Below are 19,538 nucleotides of genomic sequence, written 5' to 3'. Positions count from 1 at the left end.
CACATTGCAACATCACTCAAAAGATGACAACTGCTTATCATCTACATACAAGTGGCAAAGAGGATTAGGGAGAATCTAAGTAGGTAAAGATATGAGAGTAACTTAAATCCTTGACAGTCTTCTTTCATTGACCACTTCCATCTTAAAGCAAGTGCAGAAACTCTAGAAGCCAAAGGCTTGTGTTTAGATCATAACTTTTGCACCTGCTAATAACAACTTCCACTTTATAAAGTGTTATTTTCTCTATTTTTCTTGATAAAAAAAATATATAAAAAAAGCAAGAGAACAAACAAAGCGATGAAGAAGAGTCAGAAAAGTTAACCTACTGCAAAATAAGAACAGATCACTGCTAAGATGGTGGTACATGGTCAAGAGTCATTTCTTATGTATCAAGCAGTTAAGTAATAGTGTTTAAAAATAAAGTTAAAATTGTGGTTTCTGGAACAAGCAACTAGATAACTAGTATTAAAAAACTGAGAATGTTTTGGAAAAATACATTCATGCATACTGTATTTTGCCTGTTTCTCTTGTTTTCTCATGGAGATGTGTTTTAAAAAGAGAAGAGAATGTGAATCATACTAATGACTGAAAACTTTCTTTGTGGCATAAGAAGAGATTTGTAGGAGCAGAACAAACATGGTATTCACATTGGTGGATTCATGAAGGTTGTTTGCTGTATAGTGCAATGGAACCTATCACAATCAAAAAGAATTCCATGTATGAACATGCATAAACATGTTGAGGAGGCTGACCTAGACAACACCTCATCTTTCATTTGAATGTTTAAGTGGACAAACGCCAACAGGGGAAAGCATCAGAGGGGGACTCTTTTATATTCTCTTGCCTGTCATCAATGAAGAAAATTTTATTGTAGATGATGGTCCTGACTTGGCTGGATGGAGGTTAATAGGCAGTTATAGAGATCAGATTCTTACTGTCAGTCATGGTTCTGCATAGACTGCAGTCCATTACCATTTAGAGTACTGTAAATATGTCAAAAGAATAAATGTGGTTAATTCACTGTGAGCCACACTGCTTTTAACCCACTGTGCAGTGGAGGTATGATATATTGTGACTCCTACAAAACATTACATCCTTTAAGCATAGGCGAAACTATGCTTAACACTGACAGAGTCTACACCCCACCACTTTGTTTTGGGGGAAGAATCTGTCTATTCTGCTCAAAACTACAAAAATGTCTCATACTCATTTCTACTGCACTGTCAGAAACAAATGATTTTTACATTAAAGTGAAGAGGTCATTTTACTGGAAGTCAGTGTGCAACAAGAGACAGCTCTGTACACCATACACCAATCCATATATGTACCAGGAGCTGTTTGATTATTCTCAATAGGACATGGACTTAGCACTTTATGACTTCCAGGTCACTAAGAAGCTGAGAATTTATCTAGGGGGCATAGTTTTGTAACACATGGAAGTGTGACCGATATATTGAAATGGTTGTGCATTCAGCTGGAAAAGGACTTTCATGAACAGAGAATTGAAAAATGAAATGTTGAGCAGCTGGAGAAATTTGTGGAGAGTCTGGTGGTGATTGTTTCCAAAAATAAAATGTTTGATCACCTAATTTCATTTCACCCATATTGTGTGGACTGTTTTATCATTTGGATTCCCGGTCATAGACTTCATTACCTGAGAAGCTGGATGTTTCTGGTTTGTTTCAATCTCAGCAGTTACATCCCATAAAGGCTTCTTAATTTCTTTGTGTATTGGTTGTATCTTTCTAGGAGGGAGGCTCCACAAAACTTAGCCTCCAATGAAAAGAATCAAAATGAAATTTAACAATATAATTTTGAATCCAAGAGTAAGTGGTAACAGCAACTGGACTGTCATAGTAAAAATTATGAGTAAGAAAAGAAGTGGAGAAGATTGGCAACTGAGTTGCATTCAAAGATCACATTTCTAGGTTTTCTAACTGATAACATTTTCTATATGCTACTCTTGGCAATGAAGCAGAATGAAATAGAGGAATTATCAAGTATTTAAAAAAAGCCTTGATGTAAAACTCAAAGAGAAAGTCACAGTTTACAAGTTTTCTGATTACTGCCATACACAGAATGGACAGTTAATAATAAAAGGAGTCTACAACTATCAGCTGGATGACTATGCAACACTATCTATATTTTTATACTAATAATTTTGTAAAAGCAGCCATTCTTCTGGGAACAGTAGCCATTGAAATTAGGTATCGAGGCTTCAATAACTAAATATGATTATAAATAAAATAGAAAGAAACATTCCACATGGGAAAAATATATTAAAAACAAAGCAAGGATGGATATGTGTGTGTGTGCGAGTGTATACCTGTCCTTTTTTCCCCCCTAAGGTAAGTCTTTCCGTTCCCGGGATTGGAATGACTCCTTATCCTCTCCCTTAAAACCCACATCCTTTCATCTTTCCCTCTCCTTGCCTCTTTCCTGATGAAGCAACCGTTGGTTGTGAAAGCTTGAAATTTTGTGTGTGTGTTTGTGTGTTTTTTATTGTGCCTATCTACCAGCGCTTTCCCGTTTGGTAAGTCATGGAATCTTCGTTTTTAAATATGATTATACAATGACTGAAAGTACCTCCTAGAGAATACTGTTATTAAGTTGGTAATGAACTGACTAATATTGCAGTAAAGGATACACTATTGCTGTACAGTAAATATATAGATGCTAATTGAAGGAATATTAATGCCAAACCACAAGACTGATCAGAATTCTAACAATATTTGTAAGCATAATTTTGTTTGTGAGAAACAGGACTTGATAAGCTGTACCATTATGAGTAAGACAAAACAAAAGTTCTGCAAGAGTGAATTCAATTTGGTTAAATAAAGCCATGTTTACTATCAACATATTACAGAAACAGCTTATTGAGACTCAAGAATTGACCATGGTGTTTACATAGCCAATCGAAAACAGCAACTCAGTGACAAAATAAGAAAAAAAATAATTTTTCTAGTACAAGAAAATCAAAGGCAATGCACATTTGTGCTGAGAAAAGTCTATAAGGTTTTGTGAGAATTTACGTTTGCTTTGATTTTTATGCATTATTATTGTTACCTTATGAAAATCAATAAACATAAATGAACAAATGAATAGGAAACAGCTATGATTCCCTCTATGACTGGTATGATTTCATTACATTACTACTATGAATAAAGATAATTTCTTTGAGTGCATAGCAAACAGAATGTAAAGTGCAAAAGAGAATGACTAATATCAGTGAATAATTCCCATACAAACAATGTCATAAACAGATTTTGCAAGCAGATTGACAAAGGAGTAAGTGTAGCGCATAATCTAAAACAACTAAAGATGAAAGAAATAATTTCAGCAATAAAATGGCGCATTATGCATTGGACCAGTTACTGTAAATCTTTACTATTGCATTTTATCTTGGACTGTCTTATGCAAATATGCATGTTGGATGTTCTCTGTTTAGACGAAGCTGAATAGTGATGTTCAGTTTACATTAAAAAAATTTTCAGGAAGTGCCTGTAAAGGTAAACCTGTCATCAACCACACTTTACTAGGCATTGCCCTGTTGGATACAGCATGCCCTTGCCTTCATATTGCCTCTGAACTGACTTACCCACTCAGTTACAGGAGGATCTTGGGTTTAACACTAAACCATGGTGCAACATGGCATTTTTCACATCAACAAATCATTGATAGAGATCAAGGTATGATAAGTGTCAGAAAAAATCTTCGGAACAGTCGAGGTTTGAAGCGCAGACATTTATATTTGTATAACGTCATTTATACACATAGCCATAATAAGTACTTCTGCAAAATAAAACTGAAGTTTAAATTCTAGATAGGTTTGCAGTGCTTGTATGTTTACTTTCAACATGTGTTTTTGATTCTTTTGTTTCAGATCACGTGGCATAGCACTTGGTGCTTCTGCTGCCATAGCATATTCTGCTTCCTTCATAAGCGAGCAGATATATCCTTATCTGATATATGCACTTGGAGTGAAAGGAACATTTTGGCTACATGGCTTCATGGGTCTGATTGCTTTTATCCATATTTATTGCCTTTTGCCAGAAACGGATGGAAAACCCATTGATGAAACAGAGTCAATATTCAAGCGCATGTTAGAGAAACATGCTGAGAAACGCTTAAGTACAAAGAGATAAATGAATGCATTTCATCTCTTGAACAGGAGATGAAAAGATGGTGTAATTACCTGTTAAAAATGCCTTCATTTGCTCAAGTTTTGGATACAAAAGAAATAACTCTATTCTGAGTTATGAAATGTATTTTTTTAAAGTGAAATATCAATGATGATGCATGTTTGATAATGGGCATATGTGTAAACTACTGTAAAACCAAAAATATGAACTTACTGACTGAAATCAGAGCAATTTTTAATGTTATTTGTATAAATGTAAATTAATAATGTAATATTTTGAAATGTGAATGTTAAACTAATTTTTTAATAAATGAAAAAGTTAGATTTGCAACTTCCTTTTTAATTTTCTTCTTTTTTTTAAAAAATAATTTAATAAGAATCAAAAAGCCACTAAGTGTTGATTTCCATACATAGTTGTTTCTGCCACAGACCGTATGCTATAGTGTTGCATTAAACAGCATTTTGAAACACTATAGCCGGCCGGAGTGGCCGAGTGGTTAAAGGCGCTACAGTCTGGAACCGCACGACTGCTACGGTCGCAGGTTCGAATGCTGCGTCGGGCATGGATGTGTGTGATGTCGTTAGGTTAGTTAGGTTTAAGTAGTTCTAAGTTCTAGGGGACTTATGACCACAGCAGTTGAGTCCCATAGTGCTCAGAGCCATTTGAACCATTTGAAACACTATACTTTCTCAGTTATTTGCATATTGTATTACAATTCACCTAACCTTAATCATGGTGCTATTGTGCTTAGATAGTGAGTTCAGAATTGCCGTTCTAATTCTAAATCACGCTAAAAGTGAAGTTCTTGCCGTGACTGTCAATGAGATGAAACATCATATCACTACATATGTACAGTGAGGCAGCAAACAATACAAATATGTGGTACTACAACTCAGTTCTACGTTTATTTCTATTTTCTTATAAAACAGTAGACGTGGTACACAAAAACCAGTTTCTCCCTGTTCTCATGTATTTATCTGACAGGTTATTTCCATACATAGATTATTTATTTATTAATCCATATAAATCTCTTTTTTGGTACATATATTGTACACAGAATATTGGACAGAAAACCTTTTTAGCTATTGGTTTTTCAAACGTCAAACATGCATTATTTAAATTTTAATAACAAATTGGATCTATACAGTTAATAATTACAAATTTCTGAAATACTGTATATTTATAACTTATTTCCACAATTAAAGATACAAATTACATGTTTTATTGCATAAGATACTGTGAGATTGAATAGTAGCAGTTTTTCAGAAGGTAAGCCGTCACAGAATTTTTAAAGCTTTGTAGTTCAGGATGAGATTTTATATGTCCTGGTAATCTGTTGTAAACTTTTGTTCCTGCGTGATATACACCTTTTTGGCATAATGCGGTGTTAAAATGATTAACATGTATGTCACTGTCTGACCTGGTACTGTAATCATGGACACTTTTGTTTTGAGGAAAAAGGTTTTCTTTTCTCAGTATGCTTATTTTGACATGCATTACTACTTCCAGAATATAAATGCATGGGAGGGGTAGGATCTTTAGATCTTTAAAGAGAGGTTTGCATGGTTTTCTGCTGCTCACTTGTTTCATTATTCTTATAACTGCCTTTCGTTTCCTGAAAACTGTTATGGCCTGGTGTACATTTCCCCAGAAAATGATAACGTACTTCAGTATTGAATGTACACGAGCAAAGTATACAGCCCTAACTGTTTCTGCACTAGTATTGTGGCAGAGAAGTCTTACTACATAGCTCATTTTTGCTAGATTTGAGTTTAGGGATGTGATATGAGTGCTCCATTTAAGATTTTCCTGGATATGAATCCCAAGAAATTTAAGTTTCATTGACAGCACTAATGTGTTGGTTATCTATACATATTACAGGTTGTGCCGGATTTTTATTTTGATCAGTGTGGAAATTCGTGCGTACCATTTTTTGGAGATTAATTATTAACCTGTTTCTGGTAAACCATTCAGACACTCCTTTGTAATATATTTTGCAGATGCAGTAAGATTTTCTTCTTTATTCCCTTCAATCAATAGACTGGTGTCATCTGCAAACAGTACTGGTTCGGAATCCCTAACGTGTGATGGGAAATCATTAATGTAGACCAAAAAAAGAAAGGGACCTACAATGGAGCCCTGTGGAACACCATGACTTAGTCCACATGATTCTGAAAGGTGTACCTGGAGCTCATTTCTTTCCATGTACTTAATTTCAGTTACCTGAGAGCAATATTCCAAATATGATTTAATGTAGTAATTTGGCACACCTCTTACACCATACCATTCAATCATCCTCAGGAATACAGAATGATCACATCAAAAGCTTTTTTTAGGTCCAAGAATAAACCTGAGATATTTCTGTGGTTGTCCACTGCATTTAAGACAAGATTTGTCAGACGGAAAGTGGCTGTTTCAATTGATCGCTGTGGCCTGAAGCCATGATGACATCCAGAAATAATATTATTCTTGTCGAAGAATGTAGTTAGTTTTGAAAGGAATATTTTTTCAATAATTTTCGAAAACCCTGACAACAGTTACCCATACATTGATGATCACCTTTTTTATATAGGGGTATTACTTTTGCCATTTTCAGTTGCTGAGGGAAGACACCGTGTGATAAGGATGAATTACATATGTCTAATAAAGGTGAAAGTATTTGTCTTGCTGTTATTTTTATAATATAATCTGGAATATCATCAATACCAGTTGCATAATTACTCTTCAGCAAATTAATGGTATTTAGGAGCTCTGTTGGGCTTATTGGACTAAGTAACATGGATATATATTATTTATTTCAATAGATGAAAGTTCTTTCCATGTTATATTAGTTGGATTTCCAAATTTTTCCTTCACTAATTTTCCAGCAACAGTTGCATAATAGGAATTGAAATTGTTTGCAACTGCCATAGAGTCAGTGATATTCTTGCCATCATGTGATATCACAATATTTTTGAGTTGTCTTCTTCCCCATAAGATTCAGCAGCTTTCCACATGGACTTAGTTTTATTGGATGACTTCATTAATATATTTGTCATTTTCCTTAATTTTTCCCCTTTTATGATACGTTTCAAAACTAGCTTGTATTTTTTGAAATAATTAATAAATTCTGGTCTGACTAATGCCTGATGTAATCTAGTTTTTTAATCTATCTGTGCTTTTCGAAATCATTTTCCTTTGTGGAAAAACTATGTCAAAGTTATGCTTGAAAGTGTTCAAAAAATTTTCCATCTTTTCATTGGTAATAGAGGTTTCATATACTTCTCTCCAAGATTATTCATTGATTAGATACTGGAAGTATTCAATATTTTTCCTACTATAAATCCTTTTATGGATAATATTTTGTATACTGGTCGAAATGTGATTTACAGTTATGGCCAGTAATTGCGAAATGTGGTCTCTATAGCCGGTATCAAAGTTTTTTGATGTACACTTGTGCATGTTTACATATACCTGATCAAGGAGAGTGACACTAGTTTTTGTTACATATGTTGGAGAGCTAACAGTCAGACAAAGATTGTAGGCTTTTACAATATTTAAAAATGTTTCCCTCGCAGATAGTCAGTATTAAAATCACCACATAGTAACATTGTGTTCTCAGTTGTCTAAGTTTGCTAAAGCAAGATCCATTTTTTTGGAAAAAAAACCACTCTGTTGCTAACAGGAGATCTATACACACATATAATAATGGTTTTCTCAGACATAAACTCAACAGCTGAGATGTCAAAGTCTCTTTCACAACCAAGTTTGTAAACAGATGCTATACTCTTATAATCTACATTTTCTTTTACGTATATACAAGGTCCCTCATGTTCCATTCAACAAAAGCAGTTTACAAGGTTAAAATGCAATATTTTTAAGTATTGAAAATATCATTTTGTAACCAATGCTCACAAAAACATAACACTGAAACATCTTTCCATTCATCATTGAGGAGTATATTTATTTCATCAACTTTGTTTGTTAATGACTGTACATTATGGTGTACAGTCTTCAGTGTGTATTTGCAATTTAATTCTGCAGCACATTTTTTTGTGATACAGTCTACTTCCCTAAAAAAGTCTTTTGACCTTTTTATAAGACATTGGATCTTTCTTTATGACCCATTTGTCCAAAGTACTTTGGACTGCTTCTGTATTACGCCAATTGTGACTCAAATTTGCTAGACGACAGATATCTTCAACCAAAACCTGTTTCCCACTGTGATTTAAATGTAGGCCATGGCTGGTGTGCTTAATTTATTAAGTACACATACGGAAACTTTCTGCATACAACACCTATCTCTTTGTTTACTCTTTCTATTAATTTATTAACATGTGACCAAGGATGTGGGTCGTGTATCTGTGAGGTTGATTTACAACAGCTACATTTGTGTTGCCAAATTTGGTTAGCACACTTAAAAAACAGTGATGAGTTCACTACCTTTATCTCTGGCAACATCATTTGCACCTGCACATATTGCGACACAGTCTTTTGGGTTAAGGTTTTCACATGATTTTATCACCGTTTTTGTCACTTCTTCAATGCCTGTTCCTGGTTTGTCGAAGGCTTGGACACTTGCGTAAGTTTATGTATCTGCTACCTATTCTACTATCTGACATCCATGATTATCGGCAAAAATTAACACTTTTTGTTCTTTTTTGCGCACTTGAGGCCAGTCGACTGATTTTTTAATCACATTTCTTTGTTTAGCATAACCTGCCAGGGTATCCGAGAGCACTAATGTGCTGCTTCCTGGAGTTGGATAGGCGCATCGGCCCTGGTTTGAATCAGCCCGGCGGATTAACGACGAGGGGCCGGTATGCCGGCCAGCCTGGATGTGGTTTATAGGCAGTTTTCCACATCCGGATAGGTGAATACAGGGCTGGTCCCCACATTCCACTTCAATTAAATGACTCACAGACATTTGAAAAACGTTCGCACAATTTCATGACTTACACAAGACACAGACAGCTGGGGTACACTGATTCCATCCTGGGGGGTTCGGGGTGGAGGCAGGAAGGGCATCCAGCCACCCTCAGCCACTAACATCGCCAAATCCGTCATAACAAGGCCGACCCTGTGTTCCTGAGGGATACAGGCCTACAGAAAAAGAAAGGAAAAGAATTTCTTTGTTTAGGATGTACACGCGTGAAAAATTTACAGTGCACGGCTCTTGTTGTTTGTAATTATTATCGGGACTCATATGTTTCTGAATGACATTGTTTGTAGAATCACGTTTGTCATTATAACTATTTGATGCACTAACTTTATTATTTCCAAGTTTTGTGCTGGTTTCCACAGTGTTTCTCCCTTTGATTATATCACTGGTAGCTGACATTTCTACCAGGTTCAGACGATGCTGTGTGTGTTGAGTTTTACAGCCAAGATGTTGCAGCTGTTTCTCCAATAAGGCTACAGTCCTTTTAAGTTCACTGATTTCACTGTTTTTTCTGCAGTTAAAATGAAATGAAAATAATCGCAATGGTTACATATCAATGTCAGTTAATTTGAACGGTTTTTTCACTAGATTTTGATCTTGTAATGATTTTGTTTGCGTTTTCTGCTTTAACTTCACTGCAGTAACATTTTCCAGGTAGAACGACTGTACTTTTAATGCACTGAATACATAAAGACTCATTCTTTTTTACATTTTTCGTGGAACTCGATTTTAGTGAACCTTTTTTCACTGCCATCTTGCAAACATGACCTTTCAACATCACAAGAAGTGACAAGTGCATTTTTAAGTGAAGAAGTCTTGGCATTTTTAAGTGAAGTGGCTGAAGTTGGATCAAGTTGAAAGTCTTTTGCATTTTCACCACAAAACATTTTTTTGTCAACTGTATAAATTAAAAATTATGATTTGATCAGATAACTGTTTAGCTTATCTTTTGCTGAAACACCCACTTCTATACAGGATGAATGCAGAGCTTTTTCAACCTGTTCAATAATTCTAATAATATTATGAAAAGGATAATTACCACTCACTATACAGGGTGTCCCATTTATCTTGACCACCCTAAATAACTGTTTGTCCAGATGCAAATTACAAAATGTTTCAAGCAAATGTTCTTTAGCCATCAGGGGGACATCAATCAGTATGACTGCCTTCATTGCAGCTTTGTTTTTTACAAAGATGTGAACAGCAGTATGACTTTTCTAAATGGCACCCTGTATGTTTTATTCAGTAATTCATTTCCTCTCCTAAAGACCTATTCAAAAATGTACCACAGTGTACCATTCACTGAAACACAACATTATGAATTACATAATGCAAGATTGACTTTGAGCCCGGGATCACAAACTTGTCCACTTGCTGGCATTGTCAGAAAACAAATGAAAACCAATTAAACTCATAGCACAAAATTGACTTCGACTCTCCTGAACCATTGCCCACGAGTAGAACATTCAAAGGTGCTCAAAGTGGTGCCCTTGGACACCTATACACTGGTGCACTCATTGAATGAAAGAATTACTTAACTGCTTCCAGATTTGCCTGCTGAAGAGAATTACAAGCAAGCATAATACATTCCTGCAGGTCCTCTGGAGTTGTTGGAATATCACGATAGAGAAGGTGCATCACCAAAGGAAAAAATCCAGAGGATTTAAACCAGGAGACCTAGCAGGCTAAGTAACTGCTCCTCCTCAACCAATCCATCTGGCAGGATACCTTCAGTTCAGAACATGACGTGCATGCAAGGCATTATGTACTGGACATACATCGTGTTGATACCACATAAGCATTCTGGTTCTTAGTGGTATTTCATCCAGAAGAGGAGGAAGAATTCATCTGAGGAAGTTGGTATACACTGTGCCATTTAGACTACCATTGTAGTACCAAGCATCCCACACCAGACGCTAACTCTCCACTGATGCTTATGTTCCACCTGTCAAAGCCATCATGGATTGTCGCTGGACCACTAATGCGTGTTCCTTATATTTACGTGTCCTTTGTTTGAGAAGCAACATTCATCGGTATATAGAAGAAGTAGTTCGGGTTGGCGAGGATGTGCTGCTGTGCCCACTGACAGAACAGTAGACGATTCTGGAAATCATTCCCACGCAATTCTTGATGTAGGTGTACATCGTAAGGATCGAACTGGTGATGTGTAAGAATACAATGTGCACAGGTTTTAGGAATACCAATCTCGTGTTCAAGCTGTCCTGTGCTCACATGTAGATTCATAGCAACAGGAGTGAGAACAATAACTTCAGCAGCTTCATCTGTACAGGTGTTAGGACGATTGCGTTGTCGTGGTTTGAAACTTCCCGTTTCCTGAAGCGTTGCAACAAGACGAGAAAACATCCATTGGGAAGGTGGGTTCTTGTTAGGATATCGCTCTCTGTACAGTTCCGCTGCCTACGTAGCATTTCGCCCACCTTCAACAACAACAATAAAAGAAACGTTATGTCAATGCAGTTTGTAGGGAGGACAGCCTTTACTGTATGCCTACTCTACACAACAGTATTTAATAGATCTAAACTACTGTACTAAATGTACCCATACATTCCCCATAGATGAGTAGCATTTCTACCTGCTCTTCCTTGGTGTACATTCTACACACACAACTCTTCAACTGATGATGTTGACAGAATGACGGGTGTGTATTCTACTTATGCCTATATTTGTACTCTGTCAACGTCAGCACATGGATGTGTTCCATTAATCTGGGTAGCTGGACTAAGCGCTGGGAGCGTCAATGCCAATGTTGTGTTCTGTAATTAATAATGTTGTGTTTCAGTGAATGGTAGGCCTACACTGTGATACATTTTTGAATAGGTCTTTAGGAGAGGAAATGAAGTACTGAATAAAAATGCAGGGTGCCATTTAAAAAAGTCGTACCGCTGTTCATATCTCTGTAAAAAACAAAGCTACTACGAAGGCAATCATGCTGAATGATGTCCCCCTGATGGCTAAAGAACATTTGCTTGAAACGTTTTGTAATTTGCACCTGGACAAACAGTTATTTAGGGCGGTCAAGATACATTGAAGACCCTGCATAGTGGAGAAGCAGATAGGCACAACTCACACACATGACCACAGCTGCTGAGGCCAGACAGTAAGCAGCAGTACGTGACAGGAGAAGCAACCGGGTGTTGGGGGTAAGAAGGAGGCTGGGGCAGGGAGGGGGAGGGATAGCAGGGTAGGAGTGTGGGACAGTAAAGTGCTGCTTGTGGGAGTATACAGGAACAGGGTGGAGAGAGGGAAGGGCAGCCAGGTGCAGTCAGGAGGTTAGACAGAAGGCAGGCGGGGGGAAGGAGCAGAAAAGGAGAGAAGTAAAAAGACTGAGGGTGCATTGGAGGAATAGAAGGATGTGCGGTGCTGGAATGGGGATGGGGAAGGGGCTAGATGGGTAAGAAAAATGACTAATTGAGGTTGAGGCCGGGAGGGTTACGGGAACACAGGATATATTGCAGAAAGAGTTCCCACCTGTGCAATTCAGAAAAGGTGGTGTTGGTGGGAAGGTCCTAGATTGCACATGCTGTGAAGCAGTCATTGAAGTGAAGAATGTGGTATTGGGTGGTGTGCTCAGCAGAGGGGTGGTCAGCTGTTTCTTGGCCACAGTGTGTCGGTTGGCCATTCATGTGGACAGACAGCTTGTTGGTTGTTATGCCCGTTTAGAATACTGCACAGTGGTTGTAGCTTAGCTTGTAGATCATATGACTGGTTTCACAGATAGCCCTGCCTTTGATGGGATAGGTGATGCTTGTGATTGGACTAGAGTAGGTGGTGGTGGTAGGCTGTATGTGACAGGTCTCGCATACAGATCTATTACAGCAATATGAACCATGAGGCAACAGGTTGGAAGCAGGGGTTGTGTGGGGACGGACGACAATATTGTTTAGGTTTGGTGGGCAGCAGAATACAACTGAGGGAGGGGTGGAAGGTTAGTGGGTAGGCAGGGCATGATGAGAGATAGCTGAAACCCTAGTGGAGAATGTTTTTCGGTTGCTCCAGTCATGGAGTCATGATGGGAATGCTCCACTGTGGCTGGACGGTGGGACTTTGGGAGGTGGTAGGTAATTGGAGAGACACGGCATAGGAGATCTGTTTATGTACAATGTTGTGTGGGTAATTACGGTCTGTGAAGACCACCTGTCACCACACATGTATCAGCTGTGTCAAAGGGACTTCTTAGTATGGAATAGGTGGCAGCTGTCGAAGTGGAGGTATTGATGGTGGTTGGTAGATTTGACATGGACAGAGGTACTGATGTAGCTGTCTTTGAAGTGGAGGTCAACATCAACGAAAGTGGCTTGTTGGGTTGAATAGGACCAGGTGAAGCTAATGGGGGAGGAGGAGGTGCTGGAGGAATGTGGATAGGATGTCCCCACCCTCAATCCAGATTCAAAGATGTCACCAGTGAATTTGAACAAGGTGAGGGTTTGGTATTGAGGGTGTTTAGGAAGGATTCCTTTAGATGGCCCATGAACAGGTTGGTATAGGATTGTGCCATCCAGGACAGGTACAGGATAGAGCTCCTAGGTGAATCCACCAGGTGTTACATCAGGGATAGAGGTCAAGGGATGATCCACCACACGTTATGGTCAGAATAGGGTTTAAAGATGGATCCACCATGCATCGTGGCTGGGATATGGTTTGGAGGTGGATCCACCATGAGTTATGGCTGGGGATAGGGTTTGAAGGTGGATCCACTTGCTATGTAGCTTGGGAGATGTCTGAAGGTGGATTCATTGGCGGCAGGTTCACGGTATGGTCTGGGGATCACCATGAGAAAACTATGTGGATGCACACACATACAGAAAAATAGCACAATTGTGCTGCGGCAGGTTCACGGTATGGTCTGGGGCTCACCATGAGAAAACTATGTGGATGCACACACATACAGAAAAATAGCACAATTGTGCTGGGTGTTGACAACCTACTACATTTACAAGCAGTTTTAGAATATGTGGCGAGAGGTGATGTCATGATCTTATGAGCAGAAGTGACAGAAAATCAGTAAAATTACGAAAATTGACTGAAAATACATATAAATTGAGAGAATATACATCAAAATGGAGGAAATTGAGGGAGAATGAGAGAATACCTACAAGCCTGCTTGGTGCAGGAAAATTCTTGTACATGGGAACGAGTATGTGACAGTAAGAGGTATGCGAGAAAAAGTTGACATGGAACAAGGGAAACAGTCAGTGTTCATGAACAGCGATAAGATGGCTGCAATAGATTATTTAACGTGAATGACCAACAAATGTACAGTAAGAAATTTATGTATGTCGGATCACAAGCCCAGGTGTGACTCCAGAGTTATCGGCAATCACCTTATAGAGTTTTGTAAAGCATCCTTATCTTCCCCCCATGAACCATGGACCTTGCCGTTGGTGGGGAGGCTTGCGTGCCTCAGCGATACAGATAGCCGTACCGTAAGTGCAACCACAACGGAGGGGTATCTGTTGAGAGGCCAGACAAACGGGTGGTTCCTGAAGAGGGGCAGCAGCCTTTTCAGTAGTTGCAAGGGCAACAGTCTGGATGATTGACTGATCTGGCCTTGTAACAATAACCAAAACGGCCTTGCTGTGCTGGTACTGCGAACGGCTGAAAGCAAGGGGAAACTACGGCCGTAATTTTTCCCGAGGGCATGCAGCTTTACTGTATGATGAAATGATGATGGCGTCCTCTTGGGTAAAATATTCCGGAGGTAAAATAGTCCCCCATTCGGATCTCCGGGCGGGGACTACTCAAGAGGACGGCCTTATCAGGAGAAAGAAAACTGGCGTTCTACGGATCGGAGCGTGGAATGTCATCCCTTAATCGGACAGGTAGGTTAGAAAATTTAAAAAGGGAAATGGATAGGTTAAAGTTAGATATAGTGGGAATTAGTGAAGTTCGGTGGCACGAGGAACAAGACTTCTGGTCAGGTGACTACAGGGTTATAAACACAAAGTCAAATAGGGGTAATGCAGGAGTAGGTTTAATAATGAATAGGAAAATAGGAATGCGGGTAAGCTACTGCAAACAGCATAGTGAACGCATTATTGTGGCAAAGATAGATACGAAGCCCACACCTACTACAGTAGTACAAGTTTATATTCCAACTAGCTCTGCAGATGACGAATAAATTGAAGAAATGTATGATGAAATAAAAGAAATTATTCAGATAGTGAAGGGAGACGAAAATTTAATAGTCATGGGTGACTGGAATTCGAGTGTAGGAAAAGGGAGAGAAGGAAATGTAGTAGGTGAATATGGATTGGGGCTAAGAAATGAAAGAGGAAGCCGCCTGGTAGAATTTTGCACAGAGCACAACTTAATCATAGCTAACACTTGGTTTAAGAATCATGATAGAAGGTTGTATACATGGAAGAACCCTGGAGATACTAAAAGGTATCAGATAGATTATATAATGGTAAGACAGAGATTTAGGAACCAGGTTTTAAATAGTAAGACATTTCCAGGGGCAGATGTGGACTCTGACCACAATCTATTGGTTATGACCTGTAGATTAAAACTGAAGACACTGCAAAAAGGTGGGAATTTAAGTAGATGGGACCTGGATAAACTGAAAGAACCAGAGGTTGTACAGAGTTTCAGGGAGAGCATATGGGAACAATTGGCAGGAATGGGGGAAAGAAATACAGTTGAAGAAGAATGGGTAGCTTTGAGGGATGAAGTAGTGAAGGCAGCAGAGGATCAAGTAGGTAAAAAGACTAGGGCTAGTAGAAATCCTTGGGTAACAGAAGAGATATTGAATTTAATTGATGAAAGGAGAAAATATAAAAATGCAGTAAATGAAGCAGGCAAAAAGGAATACAATTGTCTCAAAAATGAGATCGACAGGAAGTGCAAAATGGCTAAGCAGGGATGGTTAGAGGACAAATGTAAGGATGTAGAGGCTTATCTCACTAGGGGTAAGATAGATACTGCCTACAGGAAAATTAAAGAGACCTTTGGAGAAAAGAGAGCCACTTGCATGAACAGCAAGAGCTCAGATGGAAAGCCAGTTCTAAACAAAGAGGGGAAAGCAGAAAGGTGGAAGGAGTATATAGAGGGTCTATACAAGGGCGATGTACTTGAGGACAATATTATGGAAATGGAAGAGGATGTAGATGAAGATGAAATGGGAGATACGATACTGCGTGAAGAGTTTGACAGAGCACTGAAAGACCTGAGTCGAAACAAGGCCCCCGGAGTAGACAACATTGCATCGGAACTACTGACGGCATGGGAGAGCCAGTCCTGACAAAACTCTACCATTTAGTGAGCAAGATGTATGAAACAGGCGAATACCCTCAGACTTCAAGAAGAATATAATAATTCCAATCCCAAAGAAAGCAGGTGTTGACAGATGTGAAAATTACCGATGAATCAGTTTAATAAGCCACAGCTGCAAAATACTAACACGAATTCTTTATAGACGAATGGAAAAACTAGTAGAAGCCGACCTCGGGGAAGATCAGTTTGGATTTCGTAGAAATACTGGAACACGTGAAGCAATACTGACCTTACGACTTATCTTAGAAGAAAGATTAAGGAAAGGCAAACCTACATTTCTAGCATTTGTAGACTTAGAGAAAGATTTTGACAATGTTGACTGGAATACTCTCTTTCAAATTCTAAAGGTGGCAGGGGTAAAATACAGGGAGCGAAAGGCTATTTACAATTTGTACAGAAACCAGATGGCAGTTATAAGAGTTGAGGGACATGAAAGGGAAGCAGTGGTTGGGAAGGGAGTGAGACAGGGTTGTAGCCTCTCCCCGATGTTATTCAATCTTTATATTGAGCAAGCAGTAAAGGAAACAAAAGAAAAATTCGGAGTAGGTGTTAAAATCCATGGAGAAGAAATAAAAACTTTGAGTTTCGCCGATGACATTGTAATTCTGTCAGAGACAGCAAAGGACTTGGAAGAACAGTTGAACGGAATGGATGGTGTATTGAAGGGAGGATATAAGATGAACATCAACAAAAGCAAAACGAGGATAATGGAATGTAGTTGAATTAAGTCGGGTGATGTTGAGGGTATTAGATTAGGAAATGAGACACTTAAAGTAGTAAAGGAGTTTTGCTATTTGGGGAGCAAAATAACTGATGAAGTAGAGAGGATATAAAATGTAGACTGGCAATGGCAAGGAAAGCGTTTCTGAAGAAGAGAAATTTGTTAACATCGAGTATAGATGTAAGCATCAGGAAGTCATTTCTGAAAGTACTTGTATGGAGTGTAGCCATGTATGGAAGTGAAACATGGACGGTAAATAGTTTGGACAAGAAGAGAATAGAAGCTTTCGAAATGTGGTGCTACAGAAGAATGCTGAAGATTAGATGGGTAGATCACATAACTAATGAGGAAGTATTGAATAGGATTGGGGAGAAGAGAAGTTTGTGGCACAACTTGACCAGAAGAAGGGATTGGTTGGTAGGACATGTTCTGAGGCATCAAGGGATCACCAATTTAGTATTGGAGGGCAGCGTGGAGGGTAAATATCGTAGGGGGAGACCAAGAGATGAATACACTAAGCAGATTCAGAAGGATGTAGGTTGCAGTAGGTACTGGGAGATGAAGAAGCTTGCACAGGATAGAGTAGCATGGAGAGCTGCATCAAACCAGTCTCAGGACTGAAGACCACAACAACAACAACAACAACGGCGACCGAACATTCAGTAAGCAACATTCATTGTATGTAAAAGCAGTGTTCAGGTGCCAACTTATTTAAGTGTTTGGTGCATGAGGCGAAGTGTAAGTAACCATCACGCAGCCGAAGCCAAACTGAAACACTTCAGACGTTACGTCATACCTTGTGGGTTCAGTATGTGTCATATTCACATGAACCCATACTGCCTGTATGAAGTTCTTCTGCCTGACTTGGTATGTGTTTTTCATGTACTCTGTATTGCATTTTCTTACTTGTCTTTTAGCTAACTCTCACTGTGCTACTCTTGATTTTTGTACCCCTTTTCCAGATATTATGTTGCTGAGTTTATTCGAACCGCATCAATAAAGTAGTTGCCTTACATCCGGTGACAACCAAATATTTATTCCCCCTTCATAGCAACATTCTTAAACATTTTAAATCACATAAAATGAGCGCATAACTCTTACGTGGCAACGTATCGCACCTTGAACTTACGTGGCACTGCACAATCTTTCGCGGGCCCAGGTACCTGTTATCTGACACAAACGTTACAAATCCCTGGAGGGTAGACGACGTTGTTTTCACGAAACACTGCTTAAAAAAATTAGAGAACCCCCATTTGAGCCTGAGTGCAGAACGAGACTACTGCCAACAATGTGCATTTCGCATAATGGCTACAAAGATACCAGAAATAAGAGTTCGCACAGAGGCATACAGACTCGCTCTGTTTGCGAGTCGAATAGGAAAGGAAATGACATGTGGTGGTGCAAGACACCCTCCGTCATGCACCGTACGGTGGCGTACGGGCTATGTATGTAGATACAGGCTTCAGCTAATAGAGTCAGCAACTCCAACATTCTATTCGGAGATAAATAATTCAACCGTTTAGTAGACGTAATTCCACTCTAAGGAAGCGGCGCCGTCTTTCGACGTGTGTGTGTGTGTGTGTGTGTGTGTGTGTGTGTGTGTGTTTGCGTGTGTGTGTTCTATGTGTGTCCTATGAAGATGAACTCGTCCTACAGATCACCCTTAGGCACTGAGATGAATGATGGCTACAATCAACTCATAGATAATACCTGCAGTTTGATTTTAACAATAGTGGGACAGTTATCTATTAGAGCAGAGATAGATATCAGACATTTAAGGAACAGAATTGTAAACATTATTTCGAATCATGGTTTTCAAGATCCTTCAGTAGAACGTTAGGTCACCCATAGTCAGTAGAGTGAGCCTGATAAGAGAACTTTACACAAAATATATGTCTGCAACTTGCATTTGTGGAACGTGTGTCAAACCGGACAGACATATCAACTTTAGAAGGTTCTCTGTTATCAGATCGAATAGACCAGACGAAAAAGGAGGTAACACTATCCTGCTACGAAGAGAATTTATGTTTTCAGAAGCACGGATCAACTTCCCAACCGAAAGACTACAAAAGGCAGTAGTATGAATTAAATCACATTTTATATCATTCACGCTGTTATTGGGATATTGCTTCCAGAGAAGCAAGATCAGCGAAGCAGATTGTAACAAATCAACAAAGTGAACTGGCAATCTTTCAGAAAAGTAATAGAAAAAACAATAATTGTGCAGCAATTTATTGCAACAGTTCTAGAAACGAGTCCAGCGGATATAACCTACTACGCACTTCTCAAAACATTAAAATGATGCGGCACATCCCCCTATACCCAGACATGCTACTTCTGTGCAGGTTAGAAACTCCTTGATGTGATGGAATACGGAATGTTCACGCGTGATTGCCTGATATCGACTAGCACTTCAGAGTTAAAAGACTTCTACTCTTGGGAAGATTATCTGCAATACCAG

The 19,538-nt window shown here is 38.8% G+C and overlaps 1 protein-coding gene across 1 annotated transcript in view; it reads left to right on the top strand.

Moving 5' to 3' along the window:
* LOC126191568 (facilitated trehalose transporter Tret1-like) overlaps positions 1-4,421 on the top strand; it is a 279,926-nt gene extending 275,505 nt beyond the window's left edge. The window contains exon 9 of the mRNA XM_049932489.1: positions 3,884-4,421. Coding sequence (XP_049788446.1) covers positions 3,884-4,145 — 262 coding nt within the window. The 3' untranslated portion in view covers positions 4,146-4,421. The remainder of the gene's footprint in view (positions 1-3,883) is intronic.
* Positions 4,422-19,538: the final 15,117 nt, after the last annotated feature.

Source organism: Schistocerca cancellata, chromosome 6 (genome assembly GCF_023864275.1).
Source record: "Schistocerca cancellata isolate TAMUIC-IGC-003103 chromosome 6, iqSchCanc2.1, whole genome shotgun sequence".
NCBI lineage: Eukaryota > Metazoa > Arthropoda > Insecta > Orthoptera > Acrididae > Schistocerca > Schistocerca cancellata.
This window is presented reverse-complemented; position numbering and strand designations above follow the sequence as displayed.